We start from the raw sequence: 24,924 nt of genomic DNA, 5'->3' as shown, positions 1-24,924 counted from the left end.
CAGCATCGAATTTTTGCGATAGTATGGAAAAATTAAAACTATAGTTCACAGTCACACACTTCTCGGCCAAATAGAGCGCTTCATGTTATACTTGAGAAGGAAAACGAGAAGTTTGAGCCATGAACGATAATAATTAGGATAATTAAAGGTATTTTGGTTAAAAGATAAGATTAAAAAGCTACATAAATTGAATTCAAAATTAGTTCCATATCACGTCTAAACCTTTAACAGCTTTTTATGTATGCTGCTTAATATTAATATTAACAATACATATATATTGTATTGTTGTAAAAGAAACAACAAATTAAATATTGTCATTTTGAATTATATAGGTTAATTTTACTGGTTAGAAATTAGAATGTCCAGGTTTAAATAAAAATTAATGCAGTTTTCTATAATACAGTGGGACTCTTTATTTTTGAAATTTCAATCAATTAGGATCCATATGAACTACATAATAATTAACTTGATCAGAAACGTCATTGATAATTTGATGTTGCAGAACTTGCTCTTCAATGGCTTGTTCCTCAAGCAACTGATCCACTGCAACCTGTGCTTCTCCCTTCTTGTTGACAGCTGGCAGTCCCTGAAAATGGTGCTTTTGGGTGTGCTTTCTGAATGTTGGCTTAGAGGTGCAAGCGTAGCTGCACGAGTCACATTCAAATATTTCATCGGCCGTGTGGAGCTTAATGTGCCTTTTCCGCTCCACTTTGGTACGAAAGGCAATGTCGCAATAGTTGCATTTGTAAGGTCGGTGGTCCAGATGGATGGCCAGGTGCAACTTCCAGTTGTATAGCCTGGCAAAGTCCAAGTCGCAGGTCGGGCACTTGTATGGTCGCAAGCCTGGAATGAAATAGAGCAGGCATTAAGGGTCCAATAATTATATGCAATTTATAACTCACCTTTGTGGATGTTCATGTGATCCTGGAGGTTGTCAACGCCCTTTCCACATTCAGGACAAATTTTCTTCTTCCTGAAGTGCGTCCCAAATTCATGAGAGCCTCTTCTGCGGGACGTTGAAAATTTCAATGGACACTGCTGGCACTGGAAACGCCGACACTCGGGGTGTGTTTCCAAGTGAATACCTAGGTCAATCAGGCTAGTCGTCTCGTGTCTGCAAACGCTGCACGTGAACAGTGGCTCTGTCACTTCTGCGTGCACTTTGCGAATGTGGTTCGAGTAAGAAGTTGGAGCTTCAAATTGCATCTCACAGTATCTGAAAAAAATGCTCAAACCATTACTAAACAAACACTTAAAAATTATTTGAAATTGAGACATTTATATAAAATTAAGTTGAAGAATTTTCTAGGAAAATTCAGATCTTGTGTAGCCCAACGCCATTTGAATTGATCAAACAATTAAATTATTTCACAAAATAGAAGCTCAAGCGCTTTTGACATATTCTATCCGAAGCAGCATTTTAAAGTTTCTCAAATAGATGCTGAATTTTTATAGTTGACTAGACCTGGAAGTCGGCCTTTTTCACAAACAGACATGTCTTCACAGGAGACGCCTGCCGTGCTTCCCACTTTTTAATTTGTAAAAAACTGAATGTGAGATGAATGGTTGTATTTTTATCAACTATGATTTGCCTATTGTCTTTTACAATTTCTTGAGCTATGATCAAAAGAGTGGAGCTTTAATTTAAGCCACCAATGCGAAATTTTGAACGCACAGATGATTTATTATTTTATTTAATGTCTGTGTAGACTTTTGAGCTAAATAAATTGTCAATTCATTCCAAATAAAATAACTCTAAACAGACCTGCAAAGGTATCCGTCTGTCCCTGGGAGAATATTTCTTTGGATGCATCCAGTTGTTGAGTGCTCCTTGCAAGAGTGCTCGTAAAGTTCTCGATTTGTCTCAAACACCGCAATGCAGCCTTCGATGGAGCACTTGATGATGCTGGTAAATTCCACTCCATGCAGCTCCCGCATGTGAATGTTGAGCACAGTTTTCTTTGACGCTTTGAAGGTGCACCTTTCGCAGCTGAACTTGCTTTCAGCATGCATGTGCATGTGAATTTTAAGTTTGTGAGCAAACTGGAACGAGGCGCCGCACTTGGTGCAGAAGTATGGACGTTGGTCCTTGTGCCTCCTCATGTGAACTCTCAGCCTGTCTGGCACCAGCATTTTCCCACACACTTGGCATGGAAGGGGATCCTAATATTAAATTTTGGAGAATATTAAATAACCATAGTTGCATAAGTGTTTGATGGATTTTTGCTAGTAATTGGGTGAACAAAAGGATTTTAGTCAAGCGTATTATCTGTCTAAGTGTCCATTTTAGCAAACAATTATTGTTGTTAGAGCTTGATTTTCGTTTAAAAAAATAATTACAACCCCCCCCCCAAAAAAAAATAAGTAAATTATACCACCGTTTTCACATCTGATTTGGATTATTTTTAGCTGGAAACTCTATGGATATAATTTTCTTACTATAAAAAAACGAATGACAGAAGGTTCTGGATAGAAAAATTAATTACCCTCCTAATTTGGAAATAATAGTTTTTTCAATAAGGGTTTGGTTTCTCAAAGAATATTGCGCAGGCGAGTATTTGTTTTTGACAGTCATACAATGCAAATACCTGATTTTTTTAAATCAAATATGAAGAAAATGATTTGTGGCTTGTTAATAATTCGCATTTAAGCAAAGTCTAACAATAGGAAATATATTTGAGAACATACCATGTGCACTCGCATGTGCTGTCGGAGCATCAGTTTAGAGTGCAGCAATTTTCCGCAAATGTTGCAGAGGTGCTTGTCTTCAAGGCCCTCCCTTTGATGCACTCTCTCATGAATGTCTTTGCTGTGCTTGAGACGAAACTTGCGTTCACACATGGAACACTGGTAGGGGGTGTATTCTTTGTGGGTTCGCATCATGTGCCAAGTTTTACTCATGGTGTCAACAAAAATCTCATCACAAAAGTTGCACTTCATCATAGCTGGATTCTGTGCCTTTATTTTTCTTTGTTCATCTGCCAGATGAGCCCTTGAATTAAGTAAAAAAATGTACGGATATGATAGAAAAATGAGAGTATTATCAAACATGGAAAAATAATTATTTATTTATGTACCTGTAAATATATCTCTCATTGAAAGTTTTACGGCAGTGTTTGCACTCGTACTTGCCCCTCCGGTTCTTCAGCGTTACAATCTCTCCATTTCCCAGCTCAACGTCCATGTTTTCAAGGCTTCGAGAGTGCAGCCGATTCCAGTGTTCTCGAAGGCATCCAATGCTTTCGTAAAACGTTTGGCAAAGAGTACAGACCAAGAGATGCTTTAGGTGGTAAATCCTGTGGTGGTCAACGTATTCATCAACGTTGTCAAACACAGAATTACAGAGAGTGCAAAAAAGTGGAGAGTAAGCCACTTCGTTTAACGGATTTTTGCTGTTTTCAAAAGCAAATGAGTATGCTTTTATGTTGAGTTCTTCCTCAAGAAGAATAGACTTTTCTACCACTGCATTTCCTTTGGTAGCTTCAAGCGCAGTGCCACTTTCTTTCCCTCTGCAAATCAAGTTTTTATCAAGTAAAATAATCAATTTTCAATGGCAGATCAAATTACCTATCTTCAGTATCAATGTATACAACTTGAGGAGTCTCCTGGCATTAAAATATTATTAATTTTTTGTTGAAAACTAAAGGCTTCAACCTACGGCTGTGGGAGTTTCTTCAGTTTGGCCGTAAATCTCAGTCAGCAGCTTCTCAGTCTCTGCAAATGTGTCAAACATCTGATATATGAAATCGATTCCGCCAGCACATTGGATGCAAACTTGGTGAGGCAGGGTGTCGGTTTCGCACACCTGTTGAAAATATAAACCCATTAAAATAAATCAATCACCTTCTATTAAACATACTTTAATGGGCAGCACTTTGGCGATTTTTTCGGGAATTCCCATGTCTACGCCAGCTGCATCAAAAATCCCTATCAGGCCCTCTTTCACTTGTCCACACATCCGACAAATTTTTTCTTTAGGAGGGACTGACGAAGTATCATCAATTGAATCATCGTTTGCGATAGGAGAATCGATGTCAACAACAATGGGAAAATCAGGCTGAGTAGTTTTGAAATCACATGAATTGATGTTTTCATCTACATCTTCTTCAGATATTTCCATTTGCTGGAAATGAAGGTGGGTTTTAATCAGGCCACAAAATGTTCATAAAAATATACCTCACGTTGCAGGTTTTCTGCCCTTAGATTCTTGATGAACTCTAAAATGTCCTGTCCACTCTTGTAAACCATACCATTTTCAATCTGGAAACATCAAAATGGCATGATGTATGATACAAGATTTTAATTCCATTTCTTAAAACAAAATTCTGATAAAATGTCAAATTTAAAATACTACCTCCTCGACCTCTTCTTTGCTGTATGCGCCTCTCCAGTCATAAGGCAAGCTTCCTCTCAACAGCTTTTTGAAGCGGTACCTTTGGTCGAAAGCAGAGTCGGGGAAATGATTTGAGCATATCCGCAGGCTGGCAAAAAGCGGAATGTTTGGTGCCAGGCTGGCGATATTCATCCTTTCCAGATAGGCACGTTGGCTGGACATGTCCAGTTTTTTAATGAAGATTACAATTGACACAATAATCAAATTACCTGTGATATGGGATGCTAAACAATCGCATCTCCTTGCCAGCACTGTTGATGTTTATTTGGTTTAAGTCACACTTGAAATAATGGCATTTCCTTGACTTGTTGACTAACGCAATCTCATTTTCCAGCCTAAAATTTTCCAAAAAGCAATTTAATTTAGCCAGAATAACTTTTAACATTGGCATAATTATGACTACCCTAATCCACAGATTTTAGCATGACGCCGATATGCTGTCTTGGATTCCAGCACCTCATCGCAACTCTCACAAAACTTTCTTCTTGTCTTTGACAATTCCTCTGAAAATGTGCAAAATTTTGACCTATGGCGATAATAGCCTGTTTGTCCCGAGCACACTTTTCCACAATCTAAACACACGTAAATGTCCACGTTTCTTTCTTCTTCATCAGACCTACAATAAAAAAATGATGAATCCAAGTGAGATCTTATAACATACATATTTTATGACTAATAAAATTGCTCTGTATTATACCTCAATACCAATAATGACGAATCTTGGACATCTCCCTTCTCACCATATTCTTTGATTTCTTCATCTCTTGGACTGTGAACACAAAATATAAATCACATTATTATTATTTTTCACATTCCCAATAATTCATGTGTACGTTACTGCGATTTTATGTTTCAAAAATTAATACATAGCTTACTCTTCTGACTTTTCAGGATGGACAGATGTGGTGTGGCGTTTTAAACCAATTTTGGTGGAGCAAATTTTTCCACATTGCTCGCATGAATATTCTTCTATTTCCTTGGGGAAAATTGGTTTTCTGGTGCACTTCCTTTTGTGGCAGTAAAAAGTTTTGAAGCATCGAAACACCTTAAAGCACTCTGGACAAGACGGAGATTCTCGGGAATCAGTGTCACTATAAATCAATGATTTAATTCTGTAAAATTCAGGCTCAAAATTAATTTTTGCACTAAACTTACATGTCTGTAATAAGAGAGAATGAATTCTGACGTTGAAGTGCGGTCTCCATTGCACTGTTAATTTTTTATTTGAATATAGTACAAGCGATTATTTTTAAGTTCATCCATGAAAATTGTTTCCTCAAGCTATATTTTAATACATGAATGCACAGTCTCCGGTTATGAACCCTTTTTTTGTCAAAATATAATCAAGTTTAAAGAGAAAAAATGTGTCCTACATCAAACCATCAAACATGCTCTTGTTCAACCGTCCTACAGGTACAGATCTGATGATGAAAGTAAACATAACACGCCCCCTGCTTAACTTTCCCTCTATCACAGACCAGCAATCTGCAAACTGCGACTCAAAATCTAGAAGCCTCTGTTGAGGCAAACAAAAAAGGGTATAGATATATATACAACAAAGTTGTATATACAACAATGAATAACCTATATATACAACAATGTTGTATACCTACAACAACGGTATATCCTATATATACAACAATGTTGTATACCTACAACAACGGTATATCCTATATATACAACAATTGTTGTATACCTACAACAACGGTATATCCTATATATACAACAATTGTTGTATACCTACAACAACGGTATGTCCTATACCTACAACAATAGCAATCTGGCAACATCGCAGAATGGGCGGCAACGACAAGCACTGAAAAGCCCGTGGACGACACCGACTGCCGGCGCCGGCTCACGGTCGTCGCCGCCATCTTGCCAAGCGGAGAGCGGAGCGCGGACCGGAGCGGAACTGTGAAAATTCCGGAAAACGAAGCCACGAGCACCAGAAAACAGGAAATGCTAGTGGTAAGCGAACAAAGAAAGCGGTCGCCAACTTTGCAAATCACACAGGAAGATTCGCCGTATTGTTCACAGGGACAAACGACCTGGGGACGACCCTGCGCGTCCAAGTCTGGACGGTGCCGATTCCCGCGTGGCATGGACACGACCCGAGGAAGGAAGGATTTGGCCTTGTTGAGGTGAGTTTTAGCAGTGAAATTAGCACTGTGGGCTAATAATAAACCTGCCTTGTCTAGGTTGAGCAGCAGGCCCAGCAAATGTCGTCCGCAGTGGCGACGAAATGCAAAACAGGACACCTGGACGGTGCCGATTTTTGTTCGGTCGAGGAAGGAAGGGTTAGGCCTTGTTGAGGTGAGATTTAGCAGTGAAATTAGCACTGTGGGCTAATAATAAACCTGCCTTGTCTAGGTTGAGCAGCAGGCCCAGCAAATGTCGTCCGCAGTGGCGTTCAAATGCAAAACAGGACACCTGGACGGTGCAGATTTTTGTGCGGTCGAGGAAGGAAGGGTTAGGCCTTGTTGAGGTGAGTATTTTAGCAGTGAAATTAGCACTGTGGGCTAATAATAAACCTGCCTTGTCTAGGTTGAGCAGCAGGCCCAGCAAATGTCGTCCGCAGTGGCGTTCAAATGCAAAACAGGACACCTGGACGGTGCAGATTTTTGTGCGGTCGAGGAAGGAAGGGTTAGGCCTTGTTGAGGTGAGTATTTTAGCAGTGAAATTAGCACTGTGGGCTAATAATAAACCTGCCTTGTCTAGGTTGAGCAGCAGGCCCAGCAAATGTCGTCCGCAGTGGCGTTCAAATGCAAAACAGGACACCTGGATGGTGCCGATTTTTGTTCAGTCGAGGAAGGAAGGGTTAGGCCTTGTTGAGGTGAGATTTAGCAGTGAAATTAGCACTGTAGGCTAATAATAAACCTGCCTTGTCTAGGTTGAGCAGCAGGCCCAGCAAATGTCGTCCGCAGTGGCGACGAAATGCAAAACAGGACACCTGGACGGTGCCGATTTTTGTTCGGTCGAGGAAGGAAGGGTTAGGCCTTGTTGAGGTGAGATTTAGCGGTGAAATTAGCACTGTGGGCTAATAATAAACCTGCCTTGTCTAGGTTGAGCAGCAGGCCCAGCAAATGTCGTCCGCAGTGGCGTTCAAATGCAAAACAGGACACCTGGACGGTGCAGATTTTTGTGCGGTCGAGGAAGGAAGGATTTGGCCTTGTTGAGGTGAGTATTTTAGCAGTGAAATTAGCACTGTGGGCTAATAATAAACCTGCCTTGTCTAGGTTGAGCAGCAGGCCCAGCAAATGTCGTCCGCAGTGGCGACGAAATGCAAAACAGGACACCTGGATGGTGCCGATTTTTGTTCGGTCGAGGAAGGAAGATTTTTGTGCGGTCGAGGAAGGAAGGGTTAGGCCTTGTTGAGGTGAGTATTTTAGCAGTGAAATTAGCACTGTGGGCTAATAATAAACCTGCCTTGTCTAGGTTGAGCAGCAGGCCCAGCAAATGTCGTCCGCAGTGGCGTTCAAATGCAAAACATGACACCTGGACGGTGCAGATTTTTGTGCGGTCGAGGAAGGAAGGGTTAGGCCTTGTTGAGGTGAGTATTTTAGCAGTGAAATTAGCACTGTGGGCTAATAATAAACCTGCCTTGTCTAGGTTGAGCAGCAGGCCCAGCAAATGTCGTCCGCAGTGGCGTTCAAATGCAAAACATGACACCTGGACGGTGCAGATTTTTGTGCGGTCGAGGAAGGAAGGGTTAGGCCTTGTTGAGGTGAGTATTTTAGCAGTGAAATTAGCACTGTGGGCTAATAATAAACCTGCCTTGTCTAGGTTGAGCAGCAGGCCCAGCAAATGTCGTCCGCAGTGGCGTTCAAATGCAAAACAGGACACCTGGATGGTGCCGATTTTTGTTCAGTCGAGGAAGGAAGGGTTAGGCCTTGTTGAGGTGAGATTTAGCAGTGAAATTAGCACTGTAGGCTAATAATAAACCTGCCTTGTCTAGGTTGAGCAGCAGGCCCAGCAAATGTCGTCCGCAGTGGCGTTCAAATGCAAAACAGGACACCTGGACGGTGCCGATTTTTGTGCGGTCGAGGAAGGAAGGGTTAGGTCTTGTTGAGGTGAGTTTTAACAGTGAAATTAGCACTGGGCTGATTTGGATCTGTATTTTGGGCCATTATTTCTCGATTTTCTTTGGTGGAACTTGATTTTCTATTCATAATAATCATACATAAACAGATTGCATATAATATGTATGGCGGAGACACAATTCTGGGCCAGTCCACACTTCTGGGCCACTTCCATAAGAAAAGCATTGATTTTATGGATTTTATTGTTGTGACCCACGTGATTTTAAATTGAACCAATTGGTTCAAAGTTTTTTGGTTCAAAGGGGGACAAAAATTGAACCAAATCCTTAATGCAATGATTTCAAATAAAGAACCAATTGGTTTAATGAATAAATTTTCAAAATTTTAAATATATTTTAAATTTAGATGCAATTTGCACTTTTCGCACCTAAGGATGAATAGACTGATTAAGTCTTGTAATTTAATTGGCTGAAAACACATAACTTAATTAGTTCTTACCTGGATTCGAACCTTGTGATTTGTGAGCACATCCTCTACCCTCTGCACCACTCGCGTAACGGTATATGTTTTAAAAATTTGACGTATATATATCAAATAGGAAAAAACCGTGGAAGATGCGCCTGCTTTTAGTGACTAATCAGCCATTATGTGAGAAAACGTCCTGATTTAACTTATATTCTACTCTCATTGGGCCAGTTGCAACATTAAATATACCTACAAAAACTTATTAATAAAGATTTCCAGGGTTATGTACCAATAAAATTTTCAAATTTTTATAAAAGGTTTGTTTTTTGGCATTTGGTTATTTGCAAGAAATTAAAAAATGATTGCACACACCATTTGATGTTGGCAAATAATGAGTTAATAAACTGAAAAAAATTGAGAAATTTTTAATTTTGTGGTACTGAAACATATGAAGTTTTTGGTTCTCTGAATGAAAACAGCAATGTAGCAAAATTATACATTCCACCCCATCAATACTTAAAATGTTATTCTATATTGAAACCTAAAAAATATGAACCAAATTCCCTGTTTTCTTGTGCATAGTGATTGTTTAATTAATGAAAGGAGTTAAAATTTAATCGGATCATAACATAATTTTTAAGATGTTCATATGGAAAAAATCCAAAGTTTTTATTCGTTTTTTCCTAAATATTAACCAAAATATTTACATTATTCTGAGTCAAAAATACATACGAATGCTTGAAGTTTTGATTCTTTGTTGCAAATTATTGAACCAATAGATACTCTTAAACAAACTTTGCTTCTATTTTTTAGAAATAAAGAACCAAAACTCTGTTACAGACATGATTTGATTCTTTATTTTAAAAAATTGAACCAAAACTTCTGTATGTTGCTTCATTAAAACAAAAAATTGAACCAACTTGGTTCATTGATTTGATTTTGAACCAAAATTGGTTCTATTAATAGGATAATTGCATCAATTGGTTCAAAAAAGTGCAATCTTTGAACCAAATGACCAAAATTGAACCAATTGGTTCAATTTAAAATCACGTGGGGACCCATCAACAATGAAAACAATGCTATTTAAATGGAAGTGGCCCAGAAGTGTGGAATGGCCCAGAATTGTGTCTCCGCCATATGTAAAATATTATCAAAATGCAAACAGAGAATGTATACATGCAAATATATGTACCATAACTTTTAGCGCATTAAAACCTGCCTTGTCTAGGTTGAGCAGCAGGCCCAGCAAATGTCGTCCGCAGTGGCGTTCAAATGCAAAACAGGACACCTGGACGGTGCCGATTTTTGTGCGGTCGAGGAAGGAAGGGTTAGGCCTTGTTGAGGTGAGTTTTAGCAGTGAAATTAGCACTGTGGGCTAATAATGCTTCTTTCTACACATACCTCAAATTGACAGTCATCCTTGCAAATGTTTATTCGCCATTCATTTTAGCATGAATCTTATGATCTCCCAATCCAAAATATTGGTAAAGGGGGGGTATGTCAGTTTTTTGGAGAAAATATAATTAAATTACAGTAACCGTGAATTCAATTGTACCTAGTTTACTGTAAAAATTTTTATTATATTATGGATGATGGGTGCACTGGACGTTGGTTGAATTAGAGGTGGATTTTGGATTGGGTGATCCATTAGATTGATGCTAAAATGAGTGGTGAGTAAACATTTTTCACGGATGACTGTCAATCACTTGAACCATCAATTTGAGGAATGTGTAGAAAGAAGCAGTGAAATTGGAATTTGCAAAAATTATTCTGTTCCTGCTGTTACAGCACTTAGGACGAGCTGCGGCTGCTGTTCTGAAGAGCGAGCATTGGCCTTAAACAGAGCTACGACCGCACGAGATTTCGTCCTGTGACAAGTATTTTTAAGAGCTACGACAGCTCTTAAAAGTTTTTCAGTGTAGCATTACATATTTTGCTATACCTGGAATTTATTGTTACATAAGCAAACCTGTAATTCAATTCTCTTAAATTTAACGGTACCTACTATGATTTGCATTATTGTTACACAGGCAGTCAAATTTTATAACTTGCATTGGAACCATTATCAATAAATTTTATCTCCCGCTGATGAATTCCTGCTTTGAATTTTTCATCACACCCAAGATCTTATACACATTTTGAACTACCCATAGTCCGAGAAATGGAATATAAATACTTATTACTCATTTTTGACCACTTCGATATCTTGACTCAGACGTGTTTGTAGAGTACACAAGTGGATTTTCATTGCTGGGGGCCCTGATTGGAAGTCATAATTTTGTACCCACTAAATTTTATTAATCCCTCGGTTCGGACCACCCCTTTGTTGGCTGGGGGTCCTGGTTTAGCCAGGAAATTCAGGAGGTAAAGCCGCCAGAGGTTGTGATTATATCCATTCCCGTATTTAAGATTTCATACGTCAAGATGTATATCGCTTGCACTGTAAATCTTAGCATCATGGAATCGACTGTACATGTAAGTAGCAGAGAACTCCAATGTTTATGAAATTCATAATAAATGTTCTGGTGTCGATGGGAAAACACAATCAGTGTTTTATTAATACAATTTTTTACAATAATTTTTTTGTGAATCTGCGGCAGCTAGATTGGCTACAAATACATAAACATCATTCTCCAAACAAAAAGAGGTGACAGCACAGTATTATTATTGCATCTTCACTTGCAATCAGGGAATGGAACTTTGAGAGTGTAAGAGGGGGAACAGCAGGCAAACAGAACATGTTTCAACACTGCTCAAATTCAATTAGATCTGCAGCTCTGGGTACTCTTTGCTTGTGCTCCTGCTCTTTAGTCTGTATGTGATCTGTGATTCAAGCGGTTTTGTAAAATGGCACAAACACTGTCAATCACAAATGGCAAGACCTTCAAAAGTTTTAGTGATCTTTCAGAGGCAATTAAGGCATTGGAACAAGAAACCTTCATTGTGTATACATGCCTAAGCAGCAACTACATAAAAATCTCTGACAAGGTGGTTGATGCAGCGGCCAGGGCCAAATTGGAGACAAAGAAGAACAAATTGGTCATTAGATCTGCCAAATATGCATGTATCCATTATGGAGATCCCGTTGATGGTCGTTCGACAGGGCAGCGCCCCAATCAGAAGTAAATATACATTACATATTTTCCAACATGTGCATTCAGTTATGAGGGATTTTGAGCAATTGGAAACATGAGAATAATTTGCACTACACTGTGCCCTTAATTTGAAAATTGTGATTATTTGTAATACATTAATACAAAAACTTCACATATCCTTAATGCTAAGCACATATTATTTTGATTTTTGTATGCAATACATATTATCCAAATTTTTTCTTTCAATATTGCATATCATTAGCTACATTGTTATAAGGAACAATAATTTTTCAGATCCTACAAACTTGGCTGTGGTGCCTATTTCAAGGTGGGCACTCGTAATGAAATGCTATACATCTACGACTGTCACGTGACCACAGACGTACATGAAAAGGTGCACAAACCATGTCCGGCTGATTTTGCACAATACCCTAAGCAGCGTAGATTGAACAACACAGAGAAGGAGCGTCTGCAGCAGCTTGACGACCTTGGAGTGAATCCAACCAAGATAAGAGAGGTTATCATGAAGGAGACGGGGAAAGCAGTCCTACCCAAGGATCTGGACAATGAGAAGTAATATATCAATATAACACATAAAAATCTGGCTACAAAATTTTCTATTGATTATAAAATGGTATACTTTCACATGTAAATATTCTAAAGATGGTTATATGATTAAAATCGAGTTTCTCAAGTAGTGAACTCTCGATGACAGCACATTTTGATTTCATTAGGTATTATCTTGTCTCCATGCACCTTTAGTTCTCGTTTCAGAGGGTTTGAATATTATTTATGACATTCGCATACCAGCTTATTTTTTTGCCAATGGAGATCCACCATCCGGAATCTGAAAAAATAGGAGCTCACAAAGTACACATTTATCAACTTGTTATGTTTCACTTATCTGACACCAGGCTTTCTCAATCCTTTAGACCCCAAGTCCTGAACCATATCATGCCAATAGATTGCCTGAAAAAAAATAAACAAATTTAGAATTTACTTGAAACAGGTTTATATTCATCTTTTTATCACAGACAAAGGAAGAAGAGGGAAGAAACCGAAAAATATGCAAATTTTGAGCCACATGAGAGGGAATTGATGCTTGCAGCAGAAACTATGAGGGATTTGTTTGAAAAGGACTCTGAAGGTATCCAGTGTTTATGAAAATGTCAGCTAAATTGAGCTTACCATTGCATATTATGTTTGTAATTAGGATCATACACAATCATCACTGGTCCGGAGGGCAACTTCTCATGTCTTTTCATCGCAACCTCAGAGATGAAGAAGAATTACGCAAAATTTCCAGAGCTGCTCCTGTTTGATTCAACCTACAACAAAAATGCATATCGGTTACCAATCACATGCTTCATGGTGGTCGATGGAAATAGAGCAGGGAGAGTGGTTGGTTATAGTGTTTTGGCTGACGAGAGGGCTTCAACAGTGACATCTGCCCTGCAAGCACTGCAAGAAGCACACAAGAATTACACTGGGGAGCTTAAGACTGTCTTTATCGATAAGGACATGTCAGAATTCGCAGCCATTCAAGCTGTTTTCCCACATGCTCAAGTTGACTACTGTCTGTTCCATAGCAGCAAGCACTTGCGAAATGAAGCTAGAACAGCAGCACCACCAGAAGTCAAAGAAGAAATTCAGGCCATTGTCGAGAAACTAATGTTCGAAGCACGAACAGAAGCTGTATACATGGAACTCTACAACAAACTGTGCCAACTGATTCCGGATAGCAAGCAGAAGTTCAGGGCCTACTATGACAAGAATTGGCACAGTTGCAAAGAAATGTGGACTGCTTTTGGCAGGTCCATGTCAGAGAACTTCGGAATCCGGACGACAAATCATTGTGAATCGCACAATAAAGCCTTATCCATGGTTCTTAAACGGAATGGATCCCTAGTGTTTACTATCAAAAAGCTCATCATGCTCCAATATGACAAAACCGTAAGCCTTGAATACAAGAAGCACTGCTACACAACAAAGGTTAGCACATACAGGCCACAACAGGGAGCAGTGGTCTCGGAGGCACGAAAAGCTCTCAAAGATTATACCGAGTACTGCATCACTCTGCTCGAAAAGCAAGAAAAATATGTGCCTTTGTGCAAGAGGGAATACTTCACTACTTACAAAACTACAGAGCTAAACTGTCAATGCCCTTTCTATAAGGGCATTAAATTACCTTGCTACCACATCATGGCTCTGAGGAAGGAAATTGGGCTTCCCATGATCGATGCTGTGGAAATCCCAATGCGCTGGACCATTCAATACCAAACTTGTGAGCAGCAGCTGCCTCCTTCTGAAACAAATGATGAGGTATGTGGTACAATATTGAACTTTGGTTTAGTATTTTTAATTAAAATGTATTTCAGAGTCAGCTAGTGCAAATTCCGAGAAGGGCTACCAAAGCACAGAGCCGAGAACAAAAATACAACAGAGCTCTGGCCATCTGCAAGCAAATTGCTGATTCTGCATCACACCTTGGCACAAAGCAATTTGACGATAGTCTATTGAACCTGCAGCAGATTAAGCAATTAATTGACACTGAAGGAGCTTTCTTTGTAGCTGGAAAAAATTGTAATTTTACATAATAATATGATTTGTACTAGAAATTTACATTAATTCACATTTATAGCTGGCAGAAATGCGAATGTGTTGCGTCCAGTGGAAGACGTAGGAGTTTTTGACGTTGAAGAAGTCTGCTCTGTCTCTTGCGAAGATGATGGAAATAATGTTGAGGCACAGGCAAACTATTCTGTGCAAGCTGAGGAGTCACAGGGTCGGGAAATTGGCTCTGCGGAAGACGGATTGGCGCTGGTTGAAGTGTCAGAAGTTGAATCTGCTGGGCAAGAGGCAGGCAAGGATTTCGAGGAGGATAAAGATGGCTCGGTGGAAATTGCAGTGGCTCATGAAGAAGAATCTGCAATTGAGGAATTTGGCTCTAGGGGTCAAGACGCTGGCAAGGATTTAGAGAATGAGAAAGATAGCTCTGGGGAAGTCGAGGTTTATGAGAAGAGCGATGATGTGAAAGAGGCCAAAGCTGGACCACCACTAATTAGCAGCACGCCTAAAAAAGTGATAGAAATTGATCTTACAATAGGTAAAAACTCCGTTCCCTAAGAGTATTTTATCCACTAACAATCAATGTTACAAGATGAATCTGATGAAATGATAAATGCAACAACAAGCGTTACCAAAAGTGAGAAAGCAGAGGTTGATGCTGTTGAACAGGATGATGGTATTTTTAGTTTACAGCAACAATATCTTGTATAATGTTGATAAAAACTATCTCCCGTAGCTCTCGATGACGAGGCGCTGAGACAAATTTCACAAATAGAAGACATTGCTCTTTCTCAGAGAGAGAGGCAGGAGCAGAGCAAACTGAGTGGTACTGAGATGATTGTAAAGTATGAAATTATTAATTTTTCTTTTTTCTGCGTTCAGATGAAATCAGCGAGTATGGTTTACAACAGATAAGCCAGGCTGAGATTTCAGCTCTCAGCACTGGAATCAATTCTGGCTTGGACAGCAAGCAATCAGAAGGTGGTATGTGTGTAAGACAAATGTAAATTTTTCACCAAAACAATGTATTCGATTTCAGAGAACAATGCAGGCAGAAATGAGGCAAGTAAGAGCAGAGATATTGCAACTGAGCCTGGATTTGATACAATCAGAATTACTTCAGGTACAAAAATCATGATTAATAAATTATGAGCATACTAATTATAACTCACTTCTTCCAGCATCAGAGTTTTTGAGAAACATCACTTCTCAGCAGAAGATTGGTTTTCCACTAAAACCAAAGGTCCGTGGTCGACCAAAAGGGACAAGTAACGAGCACCGGGACAAGCTGAAGAAGCACGCGCAGAGCAAGAATCCAGCTGGAAATGATGATGGTATATTGTAAAAAAATTACAATTTGCAATTATATTATGAAGCATATATAATGATCAAATGAGTTACGTTAATGAAATTTGCAAAATTTCTTAATATTATAGAAAAACTGAAGGAGCTACTCATGGAAAAAACACCTTTTAGTGTGAAACTGATTGAAGAATTTTTCGACAACAACATTGAGGTGCCTGATGACTTTGTGGCCATGTTTATTGAGAAGCTGGACAAAGAAGAAAAATATCAAGGACTTCAGTCACCTGCACTGGTGCAATTGCAAGTAGACTGTTACCAAGCTTGTCTTAAAAAAGAATACGTGCAGATTTTGCACACCCTTGCGCATTGGATTACCGTTAGGTTTGATGGAAAGGAATTTTTCTACTACGATTCAAAGCGAAATAGGCCAATTGCAGATTCTACAGAAATTCAGTTTGCTCATATCGCCAAAGATTGTGACTTAAATGAGTTGAAAATTAACAAGATGGTCTGTCAATATCAAAAGAAGGATGCTAACAATTGTGGACTGTTTGCTATTGCAAATGCAACAGAGATTGCTATGTATGGCCATGTTGATCCCAACAAGCATTTTGTAACAAATTTGATGAAGCGCCATTTGGCCTATTTACTTGTGACTGACAAACTGATTGCTTTCCCTTCGAAGGCAAAGCCTGGTCCCAAGAACACAACTTCTGTCCGAGAAGTCATTACTGTCCCCCTCAACTGCATTTGCAAAATGCCCCAATCGTTTGACAAACGCACAATGCAGTGTCCTGTTTGTGAAAATTGGCTACATCCAAGGTGTATTGGACACCCTAGAGCAGAAATTGAGGGTGACCTGAATTTATCATTCAAGGAAATTGCCAACTGGAAATGTGGTCTATGTGGTGACAAAAATTTGAGTGCAACAGTCACTATCAGGCAGACGCCAATCAAAGAGTTTGGCCTAAATGACTCAGACAGTGCTAGTTCAACTTGTGAAGATTCGCAAGTAAATGATTGACATTAGAGAGCAAGTTGTGAACATGTAAAACAATATGAATTTCTGTTCATGTGTGTCAGTTCAATAGGTTCACATTTGATTGTAAACAATTATTTATTACAAATACTTGTCAATAAAAGCAAAATTTAATAAAATTTCCATTCATTAACACTCAGCGTTTAATTCTTAAAAATTTAAAAATACTGGTAGATACTCGCCGCGAACATTAGTTTTCATTCATAAAACAAGCAGATCTACAATTTATTTTAAACAAAATCCTTTTCCAAATAAAATGTGAATTAATTTTTGACTATGATGATTAAATGCAAATTCTTAACATCGCAGTTCTACCAGTTACTCTTGTGTCTTTGAAGGTCACACTCTCATTGCCATTCAGTCGCATATTATTGATAGAAATTATATTCACTTCCATTAATATCGCATATTACGGAAATGTTTTAAAAAATCCTCAATATTTATTAATGGAAACAATGTTAATTAAATTGCATTATAAATGCTTCCATATACCAATACTTTTAATTGCTGCTGTCAATGCAACTCTGAAATTTTAATTACCATGGATATCCAATCAAGTCCAAGGAGATTATGACAGCTCCCTCCATATCCATGGTTACTTGCACTGAATCTTAATCGCCACTGCGGACGGCATTCACCTGGCCTGCTGCTCAACCTAGACAAGGCAGGTTTATTATTAGCCCAGTGCTTATTGCAATATTTTTCATGAAAATATTATCCATTTTGGAAATATAAATTCATATATTAAGGAAATTGATATATAAGGTCAAATTCAAATACATTAGAATTTTGGTAAAGGAAGGAAAAAGAATATGCACGACAGAAGAAGGATTTGAAAAATATAAAACAAGGATCTCAGATGCTTTCAAAAAACAAGGTTATGACGAGTCATTAATTAAAAAGCAAATTAAAAGAACGATATATCACAAAAAATCTAAAAATAATAGGGAAAATACCATACCTCCGCTAGTACTCCCTTATCAACCCAGCTTACAAAAAATGCGCAAAGTAATAAATTTAGCCTCCAACATCCTTACTTCGTCAAAAGTCACAAAAGATATCTTTAAAGAGCCAGCGACTCTCGCATTCTCAAGGAGCGCCAATTTAGCAAACATTATTGCAAAAAACCCACAACGGAAAATCTAAACCCGGCGCCACCAAAAGGCCCACAAGGCTCATACCCTTGCAAACAATTCAAAACCCAAGCCACAAGAGGCCCGCCGTGTAAAACATGCCAAATCCACAAACCAGCAAAGTCTGTGACAGCCCCAAACACAGGCAAAAATTACCTTATTTCAGGCCATAACACCTTCACAACTGAAAAATTAGTTTGCTTCCTTCAATGCAAATTTTGCGACGCCCATTATATTGGCAAAACAATAAATACCCTGAGATCACGAATGAATGGCCACAGACAAACGGTACGGCGTGAAGCAGATGTTCCGGTAGCTGAACATGCGCTCTGTCACAATAAAAGAGAATTAGAAAAATGTTTCACAGTAAAAATAATTACATCACTCCCAAAAAAATCAACCCCCGGCGACCTACGTAGATTAGAACAGGCCTTTATTTACGATTTCCAATCTCAAACCGTCCCTGGCATAAATAGATACATTTAAATAAATTCAGAGCAAGACTTAACCATGTAAATAAAAAGTAAAAAAATAGAAATTTTAAGATCAAGCAATATATCACACAACCACCTCCACCAACTACCCTTCCCCCCTCCACCAACCCTGACCATAACGTGTGTACTCCTACATCATCACCGCTCTCATCTCATTCTACCTACGCGAGCTGACGAAGGCACTCACACATGCAGTGCCGAAAATTTCTCCAAACAAACTATCTCCTCATCTTTTGTGTGTTCGTAACATCAACAAGTAAGTACACAAGACTCCTATCAAACACTCCTTTCCCACGTCTTGCGTGATATATTACCAAAATTCTAATGTACTTGAATTTGACCTTATATATAAATTTCCTTAATAAATGAATTGCTAATTTCACTGCTAAATCTCACCTCAACAAGGCCTAACCCTTCCTTCCTCGACCGAACAAAAATCTGCACCGTCCAGGTGTCATGTTTTGCATTTGAACGCCACTGCGGACGACATTTGCTGGGCCTGCTGCTCAACCTAGACAAGGCAGGTTTATTATTAGCCCACAGTGCTAATTTCACTGCTAAAATACTCACCTCAACAAGTCCAAATCCTTCCTTCCTCGACCGCACAAAAATCTGCACCGTCCAGGTGTCCTGTTTTGCATTTGAACGCCACTGCGGACGACATTTGCTGGGCCTGCTGCTCAACCTAGACAAGGCAGGTTTATTATTAGCCCACAGTGCTAATTTCACTGCTAAAATACTCACCTCAACAAGGCCAAATCCTTCCTTCCTCGACCGCACAAAAATCTGCACCGTCCAGGTGTCCTGTTTTGCATTTGAACGCCACTGCGGACGACATTTGCTGGGCCTGCTGCTCAACCTAGACAAGGCAGGTTTATTATTAGCCCACAGTGCTAATTTCACCGCTAAATCTCACCTCAACAAGGCCTAACCCTTCCTTCCTCGACCGAACAAAAATCGGCACCGTCCAGGTGTCCTGTTTTGCATTTCGTCGCCACTGCGGACGACATTTGCTGGGCCTGCTGCTCAACCTAGACAAGGCAGGTTTATTATTAGCCCACAGTGCTAATTTCACTGCTAAAACTCACCTCAACAAGGCCTAACCCTTCCTTCCTCGACCGCACAAAAATCTTCCTTCCTCGACCGAACAAAAATCGGCACCATCCAGGTGTCCTGTTTTGCATTTCGTCGCCACTGCGGACGACATTTGCTGGGCCTGCTGCTCAACCTAGACAAGGCAGGTTTATTATTAGCCCACAGTGCTAATTTCACTGCTAAATCTCACCTCAACAAGGCCTAACCCTTCCTTCCTCGACCGAACAAAAATCGGCACCATCCAGGTATCGTGCTTTGCATTTCGTCGCCACTGCGGACGACATTTGCTGGGCCTGCTGCTCAACCTAGACAAGGCAGGTTTATTATTAGCCCACAGTGCTAATTTCACTGCTAAAACTCACCTCAACAAGGCCAAATCCTTCCTTCCTCGGGTCGTGTCCATGCCACGCGGGAATCGGCACCGTCCAGACGTGGACGCGCAGGGTCGTCCCCAGGTCGTTTGTCCCTGTGAACAATACGGCGAATCTTCCTGTGTGATTTGCAAAGTTGGCGACCGCTTTCTTTGTTCGCTTACCACTAGCATTTCCTGTTTTCTGGTGCTCGTGGCTTCGTTTTCCGGAATTTTCACAGTTCCGCTCCGGTCCGCGCTCCGCTTGGCAAGATGGCGGCGACGACCGTGAGCCGGCGCCGGCAGTCGGTGTCGTCCACGAGCCTTTCAGTGCTTGTCGTTGCCGCCCATTCTGCGATGTTGCCAGATTGCTATTGTTGTAGGTATAGGACATACCGTTGTTGTAGGTATACAACAATTGTTGTATATATAGGATATACCGTTGTTGTAGGTATACAACAATTGTTGTATATATAGGATATACCGTTGTTGTAGGTATACAACATTGTTGTATATATAGGATATACCGTTGTTGTAGGTATACAACATTGTTGTATATATAGGATATACATTGTTGTATATACAACTTTGTTGTATATATATCTATTTCCAACAAAAAATATATTTCTATTTATTTTTCTTCAAATTATGCGAATAGATGTAATAAGGATAGGTATGTAAAGCCATTAGATATAATTTGGTATCTACATAATATCCATCATGCAATAACAGCTTTATTATTTATTTGTACAGATATACATAATATGTACACAGTTCGTATCTATGTATCTACAAATTAAATTTAAAAATGAAATCATGAAGCAATTATGTAACACACTCTATTTATAAACTCTTTCCACAGAGCCCACAGATGATAAGAAAGTTGTCTGGAGCTGCCAATGCGCTGTTCCCTTGCTTGATAACCAACTTGATACTGCTGTGTCCCGGCACATCTAAGAACAGTGCAAGATTTCTTTCTGGATTGACTCAAAGTCAGGTTTTTACGCACCGACTGAAGAATTACACGTTCATCATGACTGAATCGGTCAGTGGAAGGACAACTTGTCACCTTGCAAAAACTATGTCGGAGTGGTCATTTTCCCCCAGCACGCTCTTAAGTTTGCCACTGGACGAGACGGAGGAAAACTACGTCAGAGGATATGTGCGCAATGCTGTTTTTTCAAAGGTCATGCCGACGCCCCTGGAGAAAAATCTCCAGCTTGTTGGTACCTCCGAGGACGCCCTGGTCAAGATCCTTGACATGGACCCCTCTATTGCTGAAACAGCAGAATTCGTACAGTTTGTTGCTGGGAACAAAATTCTGCCTTCCTGCACTCCCTTGGCCCACCGCTACGGAGGTCATCAGTTCGGGGTTTGGGCCTCGCAGCTTGGAGATGGTCGAGCCATCCTTCTCGGGGAATATATCAACAAGTAGTACACTTCTTAAATTTTTAATCCCAGCAAAAGGTATTTTTAACATTGTTTTTTAGACGAGGCGAGCGATGGGAGTTGCAACTCAAAGGGTCTGGGCTTACTCCTTATTCCAGGGGCGCCGATGGTAGAGCAGTCTTGAGATCTTCCATCCGAGAATTTTTAGCTGCTGAGGCTATGTATTATTTAGGTATTTTTTTTTCTTAAAGCCATTGCGACAGTTAAATTAACATAAAATTTTTCCATAGGCGTACCCACATCCAGGGTGGCTGCATTGATAACCAGTGACGAAGGTGTAATTCGGGACCCTCTGTACGATGGACGCCCGATAATGGAAAAGGCCTCCGTGGTGCTAAGGTTGGCCCCCTCCTGGTTCAGAATCGGATCGCTTGAATTACCAACAAAGTTAGGAGAGGTTTCTACCCTGCGAACCCTGCTTCAGTTCATCATCAAAACCTCTTTTCCGGACTTGTGGAGTTCTGCGGAAGAAAATCTGGCCAAAGCGTCAGTTTCATTTGGGCTCAAAGTAGCGGAACTCTCCTATGAGATGTGGGTCCATTGGCAACGAGTTGGATTTGTTCATGGCGTTATGAATTCAGACAACATCAGCCTGCTTGGGGTTACAATCGACTACGGGCCTTTCGGATTCATGTCAGAGTTCAACCGCAGATATGTTCCAAACACGTATGATCTAATATTAATTACACGCAATCTACTTTAATTTATTAATTGTGCTAGGTCTGACACTGAAGCTCGGTACTGCTACCAACAGCAGATCAGTGCTTTGGATTTCGACTTGGTAAAGCTCCGCGAGAGTTTAGGATTTGTGATAATGAGCGACCATGAACTTGCTGCTGAAATGAAGGCTAGTTTGATTCGTGAAATGGCTGAGGGATTCAAGATCCTTAGAAGAAAAGCTGAGGTGGACCTGAAACTTGCGTTTCTAAAGAAGCTGGGCTTGTCAAATGAAGTCCATTATGACGTTGTTGAGCAACTTTTATTAATAATGGAAGAGTCCAAAGCAGATTTTACCGCAACATTCCGTGATTTGTCAGAGGTAAATGGTTCTAGTCAGTGATATTCGTCATAAAACTTAACAATTTAAAAACAGGTTGACATTTACAAAGTAGAAGAGGTTGAAGACAAGTTTTGGGCTTTGCTAGAGACAAAACGGCACAAACACTTTGACGCGTTTTTACAAAAATACAAAGACGCTCTGCAGGCAGAGGAAGTGGATGAGGCACGGAGACAAAGTGTGATGCAGAGCGTAAATCCGTGTTATGTGTTAAAAAACTGGATGGCGCAAGAGGCTATTGCAGAGGCGGAAAAAGGGAATTTCGAGAAAGTCCGATTAATCGAGCGGATTTTGCAAAAGCCGTACGAGCGCCAGGCAGAGGCTGAGAAACTTCAATTTGGGAGCAAAGTGCCGAATTGGGAAAAAAGATTAATGGTTAGCTGTTCTAGCTAGCTATTGATCAGTCTCTTCATTATGAGAAATAAAGCATTATCTTATTTGAATTTGATATTTAAGTTCATATCAATACGTTGAAATCGTTAAATTACTTAGAACTCAAGATTCAGGTAGGAAACAGAATGTCATTTGTATTCTTGATCCAGGTACTTCGCATTGACGCCACTATTGCTGTCTCGTCACTTTGGTTCAATTTTCTGAAAAAAGAATGATCTGGTCAAAGACTATTCTAATTTAAGAAAGCATTAAAGAAAGCACACCTTGCGCGTTGTTTGACAAAAAAAAATTGAATCGATCGGCATTTTAAGACACACTGTTTCTCATGTCACTTATTGACAATACCAACAATTTATTGATGACTAAGAAAAAGGGATATATTGACCCACCGTTTTGACTTCAGAGGTGAGATCTTCGTTTTTAACCTGAATTAGAGGAGCATTAGCGTCAGTCGTGGTTGTTGGCCTGTTATTTGCCTTAGCAACTGCTTGAGCTATAAATTGAAATTCTGGCTTTAATTTTCAATGATATACTACCAAAATCTTACCATTTTTCTTGGGAGTTCCAAACGCAGTCCTGTTTTGATACTTCCTTGCATTGTGATCATGGAAATTCATAATTATCATCCTTCCCAAAATGCTCTCACAGCTCATTTGTCTGGCGAGAGAAAAGAGAGCGTTCCGTGTGTAATCCCGGACTCTCCAGCAGTAGTTCTGCTTCTCCTCATGATCTCCCTGGCGGTTCACAGTGAAGTCACTGAGCCATTGGTATTGCGCGTTGTTCAAGACGTTTATTTCCCACTGGTAATAGTTTTTATGTGACAGTCTGGCACGTTGAATGCCACGCGAGAGCAAAGTTTTAACAAGATCTGAAGCTGCTCCTTGAGGACTGAGAAATGTACGCCACCTGTTAGAATTCCGAGGCTCAATCACAGCTACTTTGGTGTTAAGGTTTTCAGTCTTGGGTTTGGTTGGTGTATTATTCCTGTAACAAGTACATCAATGAGGAAATGATAGCAAGGAAAAAATAGTGATTATCTTACTGTGGCTCGACCACAACAGGTGGGTCCGTTGGGTCGTCTGAAATGTCAATTAATTTGACATTTTTCAAATTGTCTTGTTTCTTCACAGCCTTAACGAAGACCACTTCATCTTTCTCCTCGCTGACCGTCTAAATAATTTTAAATAAAGTACATAATTCGACCAAATACAGTTTAAATTTGTTAATTAAAAATTACCAAGGGAACACCAACAAACGAACATGAAGTGTTTGGATGTGGCATGATCATGATTTCAGAGGTTTGTTTGACGGATTGGCAATAAATGACCTTAATATCCTCTATGTCATTATCTTCTAGCCTAGGAGACTTGCTTTTCTCCCTTCGGCTTTCATAAGCTGACGAATGTTCTTCCAGCCCTCTGTGAACGTCCTCACCATCATACAAGTCAATCAGAAGAGGCTCCTTTGACTTCTTCTGGCAGCACTCATGGGCATTGGTGGCATCAGAGGAAAAACTCGCCTCGCTGCTTTCAGTTTTGTCCATGCCACCCATGTTTGTCCACAAACCTCACTTTAAATCAAAACATTAAAATGTATAATGTACTTTACTGTATAAAGCAATTAATGCATTACATACATAATTCTTCCGTCACTCTTAAAACTGTATGTATAATATAAAACATATTACATAATTATTATTTATTTCCTTGCAGACGAGCAAAGGTTCCAAAGATACATACGCACAAAATGTCGTAATGAAGCTTGCAGCACAACGCCTAATATTCTGTATCTAATCCAGATGTGAGCTTCCTTAACGTTTTCCACGAGACGCCAAATTGTTTCAAATTTCAAATAAGGATTGAAACAAAACAAATATTGGTCATTGGTCTCTTTTTTTCCGGTCGCTTGATTCCGCTCAAAGTTCAATTCCGCTTTTCATTGACAATGCACAAGAGTGAAGAGTGAAAATTAAGAAATGAAAATTTCGAAAATTCTATTCTATGCATGGTCTGTTACACCCACTTCCCTTCCCTCGGTCCGTCAGCAACG

At 39.7% G+C, this 24,924-nt stretch overlaps 5 protein-coding genes across 25 annotated transcripts; 2 read left to right on the top strand and 3 right to left on the bottom strand.

The window, feature by feature from the left end:
• Positions 1 to 388: 388 nt before the first annotated feature.
• LOC135938597 (zinc finger protein 433-like) lies at positions 389 to 20,929 on the bottom strand. Of its 2 annotated transcripts, none has more exons than XM_065482339.1 (16): positions 20,815 to 20,929; positions 5,549 to 5,602; positions 5,269 to 5,484; positions 5,091 to 5,162; positions 4,797 to 5,009; positions 4,603 to 4,728; positions 4,355 to 4,547; positions 4,177 to 4,260; positions 3,860 to 4,123; positions 3,659 to 3,805; positions 3,568 to 3,605; positions 3,078 to 3,509; positions 2,689 to 2,992; positions 1,766 to 2,163; positions 903 to 1,216; positions 389 to 843 (listed from the first exon to the last, which is right to left on the bottom strand). In XM_065482339.1, the coding sequence occupies exons 2-16, from the start codon at positions 5,596 to 5,598 to the stop codon at positions 431 to 433; spliced, it is 3,264 nt and encodes a 1,087-aa protein (XP_065338411.1). In that variant the 5' UTR covers positions 5,599 to 5,602; positions 20,815 to 20,929; the 3' UTR covers positions 389 to 430. The 2 variants fall into 2 exon arrangements, with proteins under 2 accessions (XP_065338411.1, XP_065338410.1); XM_065482338.1 differs by lacking the exon at positions 20,815 to 20,929 and adding an exon at positions 5,767 to 5,798.
• LOC135938613 (uncharacterized) lies at positions 5,936 to 10,991 on the top strand. Of its 2 annotated transcripts, none has more exons than XM_065482367.1 (8): positions 5,936 to 6,361; positions 6,431 to 6,534; positions 6,592 to 6,706; positions 6,764 to 7,570; positions 7,630 to 7,769; positions 7,829 to 8,463; positions 10,127 to 10,241; positions 10,687 to 10,991. In XM_065482367.1, the coding sequence occupies exons 1-4, from the start codon at positions 6,353 to 6,355 to the stop codon at positions 6,875 to 6,877; spliced, it is 342 nt and encodes a 113-aa protein (XP_065338439.1). In that variant the 5' UTR covers positions 5,936 to 6,352; the 3' UTR covers positions 6,878 to 7,570; positions 7,630 to 7,769; positions 7,829 to 8,463; positions 10,127 to 10,241; positions 10,687 to 10,991. The 2 variants fall into 2 exon arrangements, with proteins under 2 accessions (XP_065338439.1, XP_065338438.1); XM_065482366.1 differs by having other exon boundaries at positions 6,407 to 6,534.
• Positions 11,427 to 20,590, bottom strand: LOC135938611 (uncharacterized). 18 transcript variants are annotated; one of them, XR_010574674.1, is made up of 11 exons: positions 20,163 to 20,590; positions 19,990 to 20,117; positions 19,621 to 19,760; positions 18,929 to 19,043; positions 17,446 to 17,560; positions 15,734 to 15,880; positions 14,182 to 14,298; positions 13,182 to 13,321; positions 12,801 to 12,962; positions 12,634 to 12,749; positions 11,427 to 12,552 (listed from the first exon to the last, which is right to left on the bottom strand). XR_010574674.1 is itself a non-coding variant. In XM_065482365.1 (4 exons), the coding sequence occupies exons 1-4, from the start codon at positions 20,169 to 20,171 to the stop codon at positions 17,540 to 17,542; spliced, it is 273 nt and encodes a 90-aa protein (XP_065338437.1). In that variant the 5' UTR covers positions 20,172 to 20,590; the 3' UTR covers positions 16,965 to 17,539. The 18 variants fall into 18 exon arrangements, 1 of the variants encoding a protein (XP_065338437.1); XR_010574681.1 differs by adding an exon at positions 19,818 to 19,932 and having other exon boundaries at positions 11,427 to 12,962; XR_010574669.1 differs by lacking the exon at positions 18,929 to 19,043 and adding exons at positions 19,277 to 19,391; positions 19,449 to 19,563 and having other exon boundaries at positions 11,427 to 12,962.
• Positions 20,848 to 22,925, top strand: LOC135938600 (protein adenylyltransferase SelO-like). The gene is made up of 5 exons (XM_065482350.1): positions 20,848 to 21,407; positions 21,467 to 21,597; positions 21,656 to 22,091; positions 22,146 to 22,464; positions 22,519 to 22,925. Exons 1-5 carry the CDS (start codon positions 20,848 to 20,850, stop codon positions 22,873 to 22,875), a joined length of 1,803 nt encoding a protein of 600 aa, XP_065338422.1. The 3' UTR covers positions 22,876 to 22,925.
• LOC135938606 (uncharacterized) lies at positions 22,383 to 24,909 on the bottom strand. Of its 2 annotated transcripts, XM_065482360.1 has the most exons (7): positions 24,615 to 24,909; positions 24,512 to 24,535; positions 24,113 to 24,445; positions 23,918 to 24,045; positions 23,423 to 23,859; positions 23,265 to 23,368; positions 22,383 to 23,075 (listed from the first exon to the last, which is right to left on the bottom strand). In XM_065482360.1, the coding sequence occupies exons 3-7, from the start codon at positions 24,425 to 24,427 to the stop codon at positions 23,058 to 23,060; spliced, it is 1,002 nt and encodes a 333-aa protein (XP_065338432.1). In that variant the 5' UTR covers positions 24,428 to 24,445; positions 24,512 to 24,535; positions 24,615 to 24,909; the 3' UTR covers positions 22,383 to 23,057. The 2 variants fall into 2 exon arrangements, with proteins under 2 accessions (XP_065338432.1, XP_065338431.1); XM_065482359.1 differs by lacking the exon at positions 24,512 to 24,535.
• Between the last annotated feature and the right edge of the window lie 15 nt (positions 24,910 to 24,924).

Source organism: Cloeon dipterum, chromosome 3, assembly GCF_949628265.1.
Source record: "Cloeon dipterum chromosome 3, ieCloDipt1.1, whole genome shotgun sequence".
In the NCBI taxonomy this organism is placed as follows: domain Eukaryota; kingdom Metazoa; phylum Arthropoda; class Insecta; order Ephemeroptera; family Baetidae; genus Cloeon; species Cloeon dipterum.
This window is presented reverse-complemented; position numbering and strand designations above follow the sequence as displayed.

Excerpts from the sequence above, each read along its gene's own strand:
- LOC135938613 (XM_065482366.1), top strand. Across the intron at positions 6,535-6,591 it reads AAGGATTTGGCCTTGTTGAG|GTTGAGCAGCAGGCCCAGCA; the intron begins GTGAGTTTTAGC and ends TGCCTTGTCTAG. Across the intron at positions 6,707-6,763 it reads AAGGGTTAGGCCTTGTTGAG|GTTGAGCAGCAGGCCCAGCA; the intron begins GTGAGATTTAGC and ends TGCCTTGTCTAG.
- LOC135938600 (XM_065482350.1), top strand. The coding sequence starts at position 20,848 with ATGATAAGAAAGTTGTCTGGAGCTGCCAATGCGCTGTTCCCTTGCTTG. Across the intron at positions 21,408-21,466 it reads CTCGGGGAATATATCAACAA|ACGAGGCGAGCGATGGGAGT; the intron begins GTAGTACACTTC and ends ATTGTTTTTTAG. Across the intron at positions 22,092-22,145 it reads CGCAGATATGTTCCAAACAC|GTCTGACACTGAAGCTCGGT; the intron begins GTATGATCTAAT and ends TAATTGTGCTAG.
- LOC135938597 (XM_065482338.1), bottom strand. Across the intron at positions 5,010-5,090 it reads TCGTCATTATTGGTATTGAG|GTCTGATGAAGAAGAAAGAA; the intron begins GTATAATACAGA and ends TTTTTATTGTAG. Across the intron at positions 4,729-4,796 it reads GCTAAAATCTGTGGATTAGG|GCTGGAAAATGAGATTGCGT; the intron begins GTAGTCATAATT and ends GGAAAATTTTAG.
- LOC135938611 (XM_065482365.1), bottom strand. Across the intron at positions 19,392-19,989 it reads AAGGATTTGGCCTTGTTGAG|GTTGAGCAGCAGGCCCAGCA; the intron begins GTGAGTTTTAGC and ends TGCCTTGTCTAG. Across the intron at positions 17,561-19,276 it reads AAGGATTTGGCCTTGTTGAG|GTTGAGCAGCAGGCCAGGTG; the intron begins GTGAGTATTTTA and ends TGCCTTGTCTAG.
- LOC135938606 (XM_065482360.1), bottom strand. The coding sequence starts at position 24,427 with ATGGGTGGCATGGACAAAACTGAAAGCAGCGAGGCGAGTTTTTCCTCT. Across the intron at positions 23,860-23,917 it reads CCTGTTGTGGTCGAGCCACA|GAATAATACACCAACCAAAC; the intron begins GTAAGATAATCA and ends TACTTGTTACAG. Across the intron at positions 23,369-23,422 it reads TGGAACTCCCAAGAAAAATG|CTCAAGCAGTTGCTAAGGCA; the intron begins GTAAGATTTTGG and ends TTCAATTTATAG.